Source organism: Gossypium hirsutum, chromosome A03, assembly GCF_007990345.1.
Source record: "Gossypium hirsutum isolate 1008001.06 chromosome A03, Gossypium_hirsutum_v2.1, whole genome shotgun sequence".
Taxonomy (NCBI): Eukaryota; Viridiplantae; Streptophyta; class Magnoliopsida; order Malvales; family Malvaceae; genus Gossypium; species Gossypium hirsutum.
The window spans coordinates 11,062,477-11,076,892 of NC_053426.1; the positions used below are offsets into that span (position 1 = coordinate 11,062,477).

General features: G+C 33.6%; 2 protein-coding genes across 3 annotated transcripts; one reads left to right on the plus strand and one right to left on the minus strand.

The window, feature by feature from the left end:
- The first annotated feature begins 163 nt into the window (after positions 1-163).
- LOC107950356 (GRF1-interacting factor 2) lies at positions 164-2,610 on the plus strand. 2 transcript variants are annotated; one of them, XM_016885194.2, is made up of 4 exons: positions 164-867; positions 1,207-1,283; positions 1,875-1,962; positions 2,049-2,610. In XM_016885194.2, exons 1-4 carry the CDS (start codon positions 817-819, stop codon positions 2,397-2,399), a joined length of 567 nt encoding a protein of 188 aa, XP_016740683.1. In that variant the 5' UTR covers positions 164-816; the 3' UTR covers positions 2,400-2,610. The 2 variants fall into 2 exon arrangements, with proteins under 2 accessions (XP_016740683.1, XP_016740684.1); XM_016885195.2 differs by having other exon boundaries at positions 2,058-2,610.
- A 9,940-nt stretch (positions 2,611-12,550) lies between these two features.
- LOC107950355 (cytochrome b5) lies at positions 12,551-13,942 on the minus strand. The gene is made up of 3 exons (XM_016885193.2): positions 13,469-13,942; positions 13,053-13,119; positions 12,551-12,978 (listed from the first exon to the last, which is right to left on the minus strand). The coding sequence occupies exons 1-3, from the start codon at positions 13,553-13,555 to the stop codon at positions 12,734-12,736; spliced, it is 399 nt and encodes a 132-aa protein (XP_016740682.1). The 5' UTR covers positions 13,556-13,942; the 3' UTR covers positions 12,551-12,733.
- Positions 13,943-14,416: the final 474 nt, after the last annotated feature.

A 14,416-nucleotide genomic window follows, 5' to 3' on the forward strand; every position in this document is an offset into this window, starting at 1 on the left:
TTTAGACCATGAAATCTAATCTACAAGAGATCTGTAACACTCAATCTCCCGAACCAGAACAAATAACCAAACAAACATATTCCTTAACTGTTCATATAACCTACAATCCTCCAAACAGCTATATGTGCAACGCAATGCCTCCTTCAACTTGCAAATGCTTGCGGGGGGGGGGGGGGAATCAGCAGCAGCATCAACGACATGGATGAAAGACTATCAAATAATACCCAATCTTTGCCATACCTCCAACAAGTTTTGCAAATGAGCTAAATCTGTAAGCCTAAAATTAATTCATAAATTCCACAAGAAAGCGAATGGCACCCAATATGCTATGAAAGAAAAAGGAAAATGGGAGAGTACCTGTTGGGTGATGGATTCATGGGCAACCATGTAATCCTTGTAGAGAATGTAGATACCCAGAGACGATGCCGTGGCAGCCCCCGTCAAGAATGAATCCAATCTCATCCTCAATACGTACCTCATCTTTCACCTTCCCCTTTTCTTCTTCTTTATTTTCTTTTTTCTCTTACAAAATTTAGACCACTGTTTTCATGAAAGAAACTTAAAAACGGCACCATTTTTGCTCACTTAACGATACCTAACGTTGTCGTTTTAGTAGTATACATATTTTTGTTGGGGGTTGAAATCAAACATATGTTGAGCAGAGGCAAAGCCAATATATAAAAGAGAGAGTGAAAGCCAAAAATACACGTTTCAGTGTGGAGCAAAACACCCCACTTTGTCCCCGTCTTCAATCTTTATTTCCGTTTCAAAGAAAATTTAGGGTTTGGGTTTCTTTCCTTTTGTGAAGAGGAAAATATGCAGCAGCCTCCACAGTTGATGAACATCACCACTGAGCAGATTCAAAAGGTTTTCTTTTTCTATTCTTTTACAGCATTGCCCCCCTTTATATGTATATGCATTTTGGTTGACTGGTTGTTTAATGGGTTTTCTATTGATGGGTTTTGCATGCATTGTTTACTGTATGTATTATTTGTAATCAAACTAGATTTCTCTTGGGTTCTTGGCGTTCTTCATCATATTTACCACAGTTTCATGTTCATGTCATTTGTTTTCTTACTTGGACGAGTTAAATTTATTCTCAACAGTTGATTTTCTATTAAAGAAACAAGCGTAATTTGTTGAGAAAAATTTATATCTATTTATCTGTGTGAATATTGATATGATAATGGATCATGTATCTTGTAGTACCTAGAGGAGAATAAGGAGTTGATTATGGCAATAATGGAGAACCACAACCAGGGAAAGTTGGCTGAGAGTGCCTCGTGAGTGACCCCTTTCTTTAAATATTGTTCTTTTTATTCTTTGCTTGCAGCATTGTACCAATTGTTATAGGCCCTTTGCTGTCCATTTTTTGTCGTTGAGCTGAATGTTTAGATCATGTCATTCTTCCATTACTTACAGCATTATACCAGGCGTTATAGGCCCTTTTTTCTTGCATTTCACCTTTAAATGGTAATAGACCCCCTATTGGTTGGCAAATCTTTGAGTGGTTTTCCTGGTCACCCCCTAAATTGAGCTCTTCACCAGAAACATTATTCTTTGATAATGAAGTTATTAAGTTGTATGTGCAATTCAGTGCTAGTGTCGAAGATACATTTTAAAAGATTATGTAGCAAAAACTGCAAAACAACAGCCTATGAACACTTGGTCATCTATATTTTAAAGATGAGATGAATGATTGTTTGCCATTGGTTTGCCTATAATTTGAAGAGCTGAAGAACAGTGACTGTCATGGTGGAAGAACTATGGTAGATCTGTATATTTTAAGTCTTTGTGTAATACTGTTGGTTAACCAGTACTGTAAATTATGATATATTCTCTCATTTTATATAGAAAAAAAAAATATGATCCAGGTATCAAGCACAGCTGCAGCAGAACCTAATGTATCTAGCTAAAATTGCTGATGCACAACCACAGGCATCGGCATCAGCATCTTCCCAGGTTGTTTCTCGGAGATTTCTTCTGTTTAATATCTTTGGAAAAACCAAGAATGCATATTATTTCAACTTATTTATGAAACATTGCAGTCGTTGCAGATACCTCCACAGTCTGCAATACCACAAGAGCAGCATGTGTCTGCACAAGCTGCAATGGCTAAGCAGCATCCCTGTTTCTTAGCCCCAAAGTTGCCTTTCCATTTGAATGATCAGCCACAGCAGCAGCAACCAGAGCAGTCCGTGTATCTCCAGCAGCAGCAGTTCAACCAGCCACAAGTTGGGTTAAGATCTGTTGCCCCTAGTGGCACGTATCTCGGGGTGCAAACTGGTATGGGTAACAATTTCATGAGCATTCAAGGAAACAAACAAGATAGCTCAGAAGATGTTGGTGGTGAAGGTTTCCGAAAATCGTCGTCTGGGCGTGATAACATGAGGGCTTGAATGATGTATACATGGCTAATACCCTGGTGTTCGTATTGTGTAGAGCTCTTCCAGTACTTAGCTTCTAATAATCTGTTTATGTTTTGCTGGTATGAAAAGTGGTAGGGGCATACTACATGTAGGGAGCTAACTTTGGTTCTTTTGTTATCTCTGACTTTGTTGTTTTGCGCTTCTGAATCTCTCCGCAATATATTGGCTATTATTGTTTAAATAATGGTTTCAAAGTTGGTAGCTTGCATGGCGATGTGTCAAATGGCACATGTGGTATTCAAGTTTGAGTTGGATTAAAAATAAATTCTTGATTTTTTTTTTAACATAACTTGTTCAATAACTAAATCTAAATACTTCTGTGAGTCTAATTCAACATTACTCCATCAAAAGAGTCAAACCAAATGTAACATTAGCCCATTAATTTACTTCAAATTAAAACACAAAAGCATCATAATGTTACTCCAATGCGCATATTTTCTCCATTTTACCTGAAAAACAACAATAAGTAGGTCTAAGGGAGTAAAAAACTCTTCAACTTTTTTTAAAACAGCAATTAAATCTTCTTCTTCTTTGCACTCAATTAAATATTTGAACTGTCAAAATATATCAAAAACACTTTGACCGTTAATTTTACAGTACCAAGTCGTGATTGTGACACGTGGTGAAAAATGATAAAACTCAATAAATATATAATTATTAAAAAAACTATAAAAATATTTAAATTTTATTAAAAAAATTAAAATTACTAAAAATATAGAAAATTATTAAAAATATTATAAAATATAAACATATAGAATTATCTGAAAATACAAAAAAAAATTATAAAAAAATTATCAATTTTAAAGTTATTATCTTTACCATGTGTCACGCCATGTTTGTAACATGTGGTAAAAATGATAAAAAAATAATTAAAATCAATAAAAACATAAAAATATTATAGAAAAATATTAAAATTTTATTAAAATGCTAATAAAATATAGAAATGTAAAAACTTAATAAAAATTATAAAATTATAAAAAAAAAATTTAATCCATTGCCTGCCAAACTAATCCACTTCCCACCTAAACACAGCCCTCCCACAATGCATCTCTTTACAGTTTCTTTGTGTCTTTGCTTTTAATTTTCCCTTTTACTGCATAATCTTCATTTCTATAAAAGGGTTTCTGTTAATTTTATTATAAAATATTTTTCTATATTATTATAATTTTTATCATTTTAATTTATTTTAATAATTGTTTTTTTTATCATTTTTCCCTCAACATGTCATGACCTGTAGAGGAGATAATAATTTTAAATTTTTCTATATTTTTAAATATTTTTAAATATTTTTATATATATTTTTATTGTTTTATTTTTGTTTTATATTTTTTTCATCATATGTCACAATCACGTCATCAACGTGGCAGTGCTAATTGAAAAAAATGGAAGCCTAAGAATATGATATGTGGATTTATTTATGACAATTAAAAAGAACAACAGCAACACCCAAAATTTCCATCAAGGATAGCTCCACCACTACTCGATCACTAAAATTGATATTTATTTATTAACAAATGTGCTAAGGTCATCTAAAAAAATTCGGATGTGATCACTCTCGGTTCATTAACCCAATTTCTACCCACTCGATTTTTGGAATGTGATAGGTTTCAAAAGCATACGTTGATAGGCGATCAACTATACACGGGATCGGCATTGATCTTAATGCTCCACTTGCGTCTGAGAACCTTAACTCGGGTCACTATTTACAAATACGTTCGGTGGTGATTGAGACTAATGTAGGTGGTGATTAAGACTGATGCAGATGGTGATGATGGATATGATAACAATGGTCCTTCTGATCACGAGGTTGAAGATTATAGTGATCCCAATCTAGACGAGGTCTCAGATGATAGCGACAATGAGGACGTAGATAATGATGGAAATGTTAACCCGTCTTCAGTCGATAACCCGAGTAGAGGCATTGTGATATGCAATGATCTTGGGCCATATGTTGATCGTAGACCTCGATGCGGCACATTTATCTAAGTTTCCCAAAGTACCTCGATATACTACCTGCTCACCGATTGACTGCAAAACCCGAATGTGAGGAGTTGCTTGTAGGTCAAAATTTCATAACTAATGGAGATTGCATATTTACTATTAAGAGGTATAGTTGCTATCTAAACCGACATTATATATTGGGAGTGTTGGAGGTTAGTAGAAAAGTACAATTGGCAGGTAGGAGTAGCATTTATCCAGAGGTTGCAAATGTGGGAGATGCAAAAATTGGTTGGGCCCCACACATGCACTTCTACACGTATGACGCAAAATCACTGCAAACTTAATATACAAAATATCTGCAATTGCATTATGCCAATGGTAAAGGACATGCCGGCCATTCCTATATTGATACTAATGCAAGAACGATTTCAGTACCGAGTGTTATACCGGAAAGCATGAATAACTAAACAGATGGCCATAAAGCAATTGTAAGGAGATTAGGATGTGTCGTATAATGAGCTAAAGGGGTGGATAACTGCTATGTCGGAGTACGTGCCAAGGATTCTCATTGTGTTGACCTTATTACGGTCCGAACGACCAACTACAATTGAGAAGAAAATTTTTCCACTAGATGTTCTGGACATTTGATCCATACGTGCAAACATTTCCCTACTGTAAATCATTTATGCAGGTTGATGGGACCTAACTATACGAAAAATATACACATATCCTACTTATTGCAGTTGCTCAAGACGGGAATCGGAACTTGCTCTCAGTACAGTTTGTCATTGTGGAGTAAGAGAACACAAAATCATGAAAATTCTTTCTGATGAACTTGCTGACTTATATTATGAAGGACGGCAATATTTGCATCATATCCGATAGATTGAAGGGACTAATTGTCACGATTAGGCGTTTCAATGTTCTGTGGAGATCCATTTACTGCATTCGACAAATCGTAGCTAACTTCCACTGAGACTACAAGAATGCAAATTGGCGGAAACAAGTTGTGAACATGGGTAAAATTAAGTTTCAACATATTTTTTTAAATGTTCTTAATACTTCCATAAATTAATTCAAAAATGAAACTTGTCTTTTCAGAATACATACTCAGCGTATGAACTAGAACAACACCGTTTCAGGAAAAGCTAACCAAACTTGAGGATGACATACAAGGTGAAATGAATACTCCTTTCTGAGGGTAGTTGGGTATCATGTAGCCATGATAATGGGCTCAAAGTTTTAATGACGGATGTCGATATGTTCATATGACCACCAACCTAGTAAAAGTGATTAACTCCGTGTTGAAATGAACACGACATCGTCCAATTTCATCTGCCTTCTTAACTACGTTCTACAGGTTGATAACTTTGATGTCAAGAATGAGGCTGAAACAAGTAAACCAGATGGAGGTGGGACAAGTGTTTGTCGAGGAGGTCAGAAACGCAATGGATGCGAACCATCAGAGATCGAGGTCAATGAATGTAGAAATATATTCTTGATAGCTAGAAACTTTTCGAGTTATGGAGTTCTCAGCCATCGACTCGGTATCCCACCTAGGTCCTACAGAGTTGATATCCAAAATAGACGACGCTATTGCGGGAAGTTCTAGAAACGTCGTTACCCCTATTCGCATGTCATTGCATCTTATGCTCGCACCTCGATCAATGCTGAACAATATATTGATGGGGTGTACACTCTCGAGAGCACATTATGCATTTGAGGAAATGAGTTCCCCGTATTGTGTGATTTTTCTACATGGGAAATGACTTAATCGACTTTCAAGCTTTTCCCAGACAAGGGGTTATGTAACATCCCGAATTAGGGCCTAGTCGGAACAGTGGTTTTGGGACCACAAATCCCACGTAATAAAATTTATTTTTATTATATTTTTATGGCCTACGATTTCACAGAATGATTTCGTGAAAATTTCGTTCGAAAATTTCGACGTTTGAGCACTCAATTTGGTCAAAAGGACTAAATTGTAAAAAGTGCAAAAGTTGAGTTATACATGTTAGAGGTGTCCAATTGTTATGAAATATTAAATGGGAGGTACTTAAATGGTAATTAGACCATTATTTAATTGTTGGAAAAAATAGACATGAAATGGGTGTAATAAAATATTTTTAAGTTAGGGGCATTTTGGTAAACTAATAATTAAATGAATTAAAAAGCCAAAATAGCCAAAATTTGGTCATCTTCTCCATGTTCCAGCCGAAACCCCCATGGAATCCATGGTTAGGGTTTGGTTCAAGCTTCCAAGCTCATTTGTAAGTGATCCCGAGCCCCGTTTTTAAAGTCCTTTACATTTTTGAAATCCCGGTAACATGTTCTAGCTATTTCTACCATTATTTTGAGCTAGGGTTTATGTTTAAAAATTTACCCATGAGTAATATGCATGAATTTTGATGTATAATGGTATAAAATGAGTGTTGGGTGTTTAATAAACGACTTTTACTAAGCGGTTTTCGATGAAAATGTCCGAAAGGACTGTTTTGTAAAAGTTGTAAAATTGGTCATAAATGGGTGATTTAGTGGAAATTTGGGGCTGTCATAGTCATGAAAAATGATCAGAATGTCATAAAACATAAGAAAATAGGATGAAGTTTAATTTCCGAGCATTGGGGCAAAAGTGAAAATATGCAAAAGTTTAGGGGTCAAAATGAAAATTTGTAAAAATGTGATTTTTGGACCCCTATGAATAATGTGACTAATTAGTAGGCTAAACGTGATATTATAGATCAAGGAAAACAAGATTCGGACTTAGAACGTGGTTGAACAAGGTTAAGCACAAACTCGAAATAAATAGTCATACTCGAAACCGAGGTAAGTTCATATGTCAATGATAATGCAATGATATTATTATTGTTCATACTTAAACTTAAATTTATATGTTAACATTGGGTGATGGATATTTATTTAGTTTATATGAAGATTATATATTGTAACAAATGCCAAATTATAATTATATGTAATACCATGTTTATCTTATGGACTAATGTCTAAATAAACATGGAAATGTGCTGAATTAGATGTAAATGGCATGAGCAGCTATGCATAATGAGATACTTGATGAAAAGAGAAAAATCTCGGTTGAATAAAAAGGGAAATTCGATGGATAAACCATGGCTTACATGACTTGAGATCCTACATGTGTTGTAGAAAAGGATTTAGCTCGGACGGGTAATCCATTGATCTCAAATATAGAAAGGATCTAGCCCGGACGGGTGTTCCTTAAGTGATCGAGCCTTTCGAAGAATATGTGTAAACGGATTTAGCTCGGACAGGTAATCTGATTAGGGTCTGAATTTAGCTTGGACTGGTAATTCAGATCCGAGCTCATTGAGAGTACTTGCCATTACAAGGGATTTAGCCTGGACTGGTAATCCCGACATCACACCATGAGTTTATATTAAGAGGGATTTAGCCTGGACTGGTAATCCTGCCGTAAGATGTGAGGTTCGCGGGAGTGCGCATATAAAATGATCACTTGTATGAATTGACGATGAATGGAATATTCATCGAGATTCTGAAAAATTCAACGAGATTAATATGAGAAATGAAATAAAAGGCTCTTTCCATGATACATAATGTATGTTATATGATAATATTATGATGCATGTGAGTTGTCATGTTTGGACGAGTGCACTGCTAAATGATAGCACAGGTAAGTACTCGAAACCCACGAACACGTGCTTGACATGTGAAATAAAATGGACTTATGACGATGGTGCAAATGAATGAATGATATTTATGAGAATAATTTCTATGACAATTGTGATGGTTATTATCTTGTTGCACTAAGATAGATTTGGTATAGCAGCATTGGTTCGACTTTGAAAATCCACTAAAAATCATGGAAATTTAATTAAAGACTGAATAAAACATGGAATTAAATCTTAATGAGTCTAGTTTCACATAAAGGAAACGGTGTAAGCAAAAGAATTCTGTATTATGAGATATTCGAATTCTTGTGAGACAGAGTCGGAGTGATTCTAGACTCCCCTGTCTCAACTTTGGAAAATCACTAGAAATTGTACAAGAATAATTATGAGTTAAAATTCATATGAATGAAATCCTTAATGAGTATAATTTCAGGATAAAGAGACGGAAACATTATACGAGTCTTGTACTAGGAGATAAATAAATTTTAGTGAAGAAAGGTGGAAGCTGTCAAATAGCAAAATAGGGGAGACTTTGAATAATAAAATATACTTATTGGATAGACCAAAAATTCTAAAAATTTTATGAGTCTAGTTTTTGGAAAAATTAACGGATATTAATTTGGAATTCTATAGCTCGAGTTATAAATGATTTATCAACTATAACTCGAGTAGATAGCTTGACCAGAATATGAATAAAAGCATAATTATAGTTGTTTTACCTAAGAAAACATGTTATTATAATGCTTATTATTTTTATATGGACTTACTAAGCGTAAAGCTTACTCCCCCTTTCCATTTCTTTTAGTTTTGACAGGTCAGCTCGGGGTTGGAGATCGTCGGAGGCAGCATCACACTATCAAGCCTTTACCCTTGGAGTATTGACATGTATATGCTAAACGTGTTCAAGTGAGTGGCATGTATAAGGACTTAGTTTTTCTATGATCGATGTCGTTGTGATTAGCCAAATGTATTGGCTTATAATGATTTGTTGTATGTGGCCATGATATGTGGCTTATAATGATTTTGGCTTGTAAGCCTATTCATCCATGATATATGTATATGTCTTGTGATGTGGGTATGTGATTATGCTTGCTCACTATGTATAAGAAGCATATAACATATATATACATGGTGAATGCCTTAGGACCATTTGAGGTGGTCATGGCTATGGAATAAATGTGTGATATGGTAATAAGTTGATAATACCCTGAACATGGATGTTTAATTTATAAGTTTGTAAACATAGTATAATGGTATAAGGAGTAAAAAGGGGTGACTTAAGGCTTAGAAAATAACCTATTAAGGTCCACATGGTTGGACACACGGACGTGTGTCTAGGGCATGTGTGACACACGGTTCCCTTCCATGGGTGTGTGCTATGGCCGTGTGTCCCATGCATTTAAAATTTTGAGTTAGTATAGGATACGGGTAGGTCACACGGGCGTGTCCCATAGCGGTGTCCCAAAGTCAATATTGAACACGGACAGGCAGCATGGGCGTGTGCCATGGTCGTGTTTAAAAGTCAGTGTTGCTTACGGGCTAAAGGCATGGGCGTGCCCCAAGACACACGGGCGTGTGAGTCCATACGGCCCACCTATACGGGCGTGTGGCACTTCAAAGCTAGATATTTATTAAGTTGGCCAAAGTTTACCGAATGTTTTCGGTTTTGTCCTGGACCGCCTTAATGTAAGTTATAGGCCTCGATGGCCTGATTAAGGGACGATAGAATATGTTCTAAAAGTTTTAATTTTGGGCAAAATTTGGTGACCTGGTTTTATATGTTTATGAATGTTTAAGTCTGGTAATGCCTCGAGCCCTGTCCTAGTGTTGGATACGGGTGAGGGGTGTTACAGGTTACATAAGAAGCCGAAAGGTGGCCCACAAATTTCTAGGATTTGTAATGAAATGGACATGAGGGAAAAAACTGACCCTAAACTTAGTGGCGTGTGCAGAACAATTGGTCATAACTGGACTAAATGCCCGTATCGAACCTACCATATTGGACAATCGTCTTGATCGGGTGGAATATGAATTAATGTACTCCATGTTCAAACTTGTATTAAAATTTTTATGATTATGATGGAATTTTCATACTTATATTTTAGTAACAACACAATTATATTACATCTTTAAACACCACTTTGGCGTTATATTTTTTCAAAAAAATCAAAAGTTGTTCAAAAAAATTAAGTCAAAAGTTGTGTTTTGAGTTGTAATCTTTGTTGAATTAATAGTATTATCATTAAAAATTAAAAAGATTTAAAACTTAATTTACTATAATTTAATTAATACAAATGTGAAAATTTAAATTACAATTACAAACCCTGTGCAATAAATATAATGTTACATGTGCTAAAATTGATGGTTCAATGGTGTCATCTAAGGGGTAAACCATTGTGGTGACCAGCATTGGCATTAAGGGTGCTCATGGTGGTCATTGTTACCCTCATCCAGAACATCATTCATAGCATCCATCGGCGAACCTTCTGGGGTGCTAAAAAAAACTCTTAAAAAAATAAACACAATGGAACCATCTGTTATTTACATCTAAAAAGCAAAAATATACCTACTTCCTTTCTTTCAAACACCTTTTCCACAAAACCAAAATCTCAAGAAAATGAACAGAATGGAACCATTTGTAAAGTAAATTAAAAAACAAAAAAAATTAACATTCAAACTCAAAAAAAAAAAAAACATTCTTCCTTTCTTCCCAACACCCTTTCTACAAAATCAATTTTTTTTCCAACACAAGCCTCGTCCATTTGTGTGAAAGAATGATTATATATACCTTAAGTGAAATAAAAAATGGAGCTAAAACAGAATTTTCGAGGGTGAAAACCACCCATGGCTAAGTGGTTGTGTCCGTCGTAGGCAACCAATGTGTAAAAATGGTGTTGCCACTCACTAGTCCTTCTCCCCTACTTGCCACTTGACACCAACTCTCCTTCCCATAAATTTATCATTTTCTAAAAGATCGTGTATAGCTTGTATTCTTATCGGGTTTTTTTTCAAACTCAGATATTGGCGTTGCCATCTGTATGCCCTCCACCACTTAAATATATATTTTTAAACACAAATCATATGCTAATGATGGGGGTATAATTGGGTGGGAAATTCATACCATTTTAGTAAATATTGACATTATAATACCATTTTGGTATTTAAATATTATTTTGTATTATCTACGTTAACAAAAACTTTTATTTAGCGAATAAGTCTATTGATGGTGGAGTTTTTGATTTATGCAACACAACTCTTATAATATTTGAGATTAATTCTTAACGAAATTTTTGAAACAAATACATGTATATGAATGGATTACATCCAGATAAAATGGATAGGTTATGAGTTATTTGGTCTTTCTATTTTATAAAAAAAGTCATTGTAGTTCTTCATTTATTTATTTTTAAAAAATTTTTAAATTTATATTATTTATCAAATCATCTTAAAATAGATGAAAATTTTAACATTTTTTAACATGGCATACATGAGCATTACGACATTCGCAATTAATTAATTCTTTAAAATTAAAAAAATAAAAATATTTTTTAATTTTTTTAAGATTAGCTAGTTATTAATATGTGTACGTCACATTAGTGAAATTAATAAATATTGATAATTTTTTTTAAAAAAAATATAAATTTAAAAGTTGAAAAGAATCGGAACAATTAAACGAATAGTTAAAGGAATTAAAATTTTTAATAAAATTAAAAGGATGAAGACTTGATTTTAAAGGTACCGTGTTCCTGACTTAAGAGTATGTCAGTATACAAAAAATCATGTACAGCAAGTACTGACAATAATAATATAATATCAAAAATGCTTATTTAATATAACATATGAATATACAGCCCAATGGTCCCTATTGTGGCAGATAGGTACAACCTATAATTATAGTCAATGCGAGATACTGCAAGAGAAATGTTTAGAGATCGATTACCTGATTCTACCCAGGTGTTTTAGCCTACCTCTCATGTCTTACTACCTTCCTTGCAAGGAATGGTTTGGAAAAATTGAGCATCGAAAGTTTAGATAATTTAAATTAAAAAATTTTATAATTATTTTATATTGAATTATAATATAAAATTAAATAGTGAATTAATTTAAAAGTTTTATATAAAAATATTTTTAGAAAAATATCATATAAATATTATTAATTATTTTTATCTGCTTAAAAATTTGTATTTTTTAAATATTTATGAAAAAAACTTTAGAGTTTTGTTAAATAAAATAAAATTTATTTTATCAAAATAAGTTTAAAAAATTGAGAAAAAAAATTAATATAAAAGAATCGTTAAAAATTTAAATAATAAAAAAAAGGATCCAATATCCCCCTTATCGCTCTCTGAGGTAGACTAGATGAGTTGAAATCCATGAAACTTATGTCTAAGGCTTAACTCATCTCTGGTTGCGGACTACACTACCTCCAATCCAGTACTGACACAAATTTGATTTACTATAGCCATGGTTCACATTTAATTTGTATTAAAATCATAATTGAAGATTATATAATAATTTAAAGAAAGATGGTGGTGTTTATAAATCCCAAGAGAAATGAAACATTATGGTTGTGTCCCGGCGGACGGGGCTCCAAAGTTGCGCAATATCTATAATTTTGGACAAGAAATACAAGAGAGTAAAAAAGGGAAAATGAAAGACAAACATAGCAATTGAGACCCTGAAAACAGGTGGAACCACCTACTCTTTCTTAGTGTAGTTACGAAGTGAAATAGCCAAGCCGAGAAGCAAAAGAGGAACTAGAAATTGTAGGATCTTAATGAAGAATTCAGAGGCAGGATCGTTGGACATTTGGTGTGGGGGAATGTAGGTGCGCTTTTGCGGAACAGTTTCTGCATCAATCTCCCCAATGTAGTACTGTTCCATCATTTCTCTTGCATCCTCACTGTGCCCTATATCTTCAAAATCATTTGTGCCATCCTTCCCTGTCAATACACCCTTCATTAGTTTTACTACTCCACTATATCAACCAACTTGAATATGTTGTAAAAATGATTACCAGTTGCCGACAGCAATACTTCACCGCCTCCGGGATGATCAGCCATAAATGGTGTTACATCATACACCTACATACACCCAAATCTGTTTTTAGAGTATTTTCTTTGTATATTTGTCATTACTTCACATCCATCAAATTGTTCAAAACTAGTATTTTCCAGGTCATTACTTACTAGCGAATTGTTCAAATCTAGGGTGAATATCATCGTATATTATAAAAATGAAACAGTTTCAGTTTGGATAAACATAGATTGAAAACTGAAGCAGCACAACCATATTAGAGGCATCAAGAGTTGCACAAACTTCCACTTCTGATTTTGACTGGGTTAAAGGTGAACCAAGACACTCACAATTCAATCAAACAAAATAAAGCTATCAAAAACACTAATCAAATAAAAACAAGCAAAGATCCCTGACCTTCCCTGAAATAATTAGCCAGCAATCTTTGTCCTTGTTATGCTTTGCAACCTCTTCAAAAGTGTGTATCTTTGATTCTGAACCCATTTTTGTTTTCTTTCTTCAACAAATTGTTAAGCCAAAATAGGAAAAGTCCTAAAATTTGAAGCTATGGAAAGAAAGGCAGCTGAGGAAATCAAGAGCCTGCCTGCCCGCAAGATCAACAAAAGGCCTTCAAATATATTTATAGTTGAAAAGAAAAAGGGTTGGGGGATGAAACAAAGAGAGGCATCTAATTGACTGACTAGGATGGGTAAAGGGTTTATTAGTTTTCGTTCCTTCCTGAGAAATTTATCATTTTTCCTTTTCGTCAAATTTTTTATTCTTGAATCCATTACTTCATAAATGTCCATAGTTTTTAACCACTTTGATTCTACTTCATCTGTTTTGTTTTTGTTGATTTGTTTATTGGTGTCCTTCTGCTTCAGCTACTTCACAAAATAAAAGAATATCATATCTTTATTATCAACATTTTATATAATTTTTTAATACATTAATAATTCACCTTTTATGCCTTGAGAAAAACAAAAGGTAAATTCCACTAATCGTTTTAACCATGGAAAGTTTCAAAATATTGCTCAATTATTTGATTTTTTTTTGTTTTTTTTTTGTCTTTGACAGTTAAATGAGTTATGGGAAGATATTGTGATAACTTTCAAAATTATATAGTAATAACTTTAATATTCAATATTTATATATTGTGTCAACCTAGTTTGAATTTTAAAAAGTTTAACATTTATTATTTATTTATTGTGTAATTCGATCTTTTTTTTGTAAGTTTTCTTTTCTTTGTGACTTTTCTAAGATAATAATCTTCAATCTTTTTTCATTCTTATAAAATTAACCCTTAATGTCACAAAAAAAAAACCAAAATTACAGAAAACAACCAAATTACACAATGTGTAAACG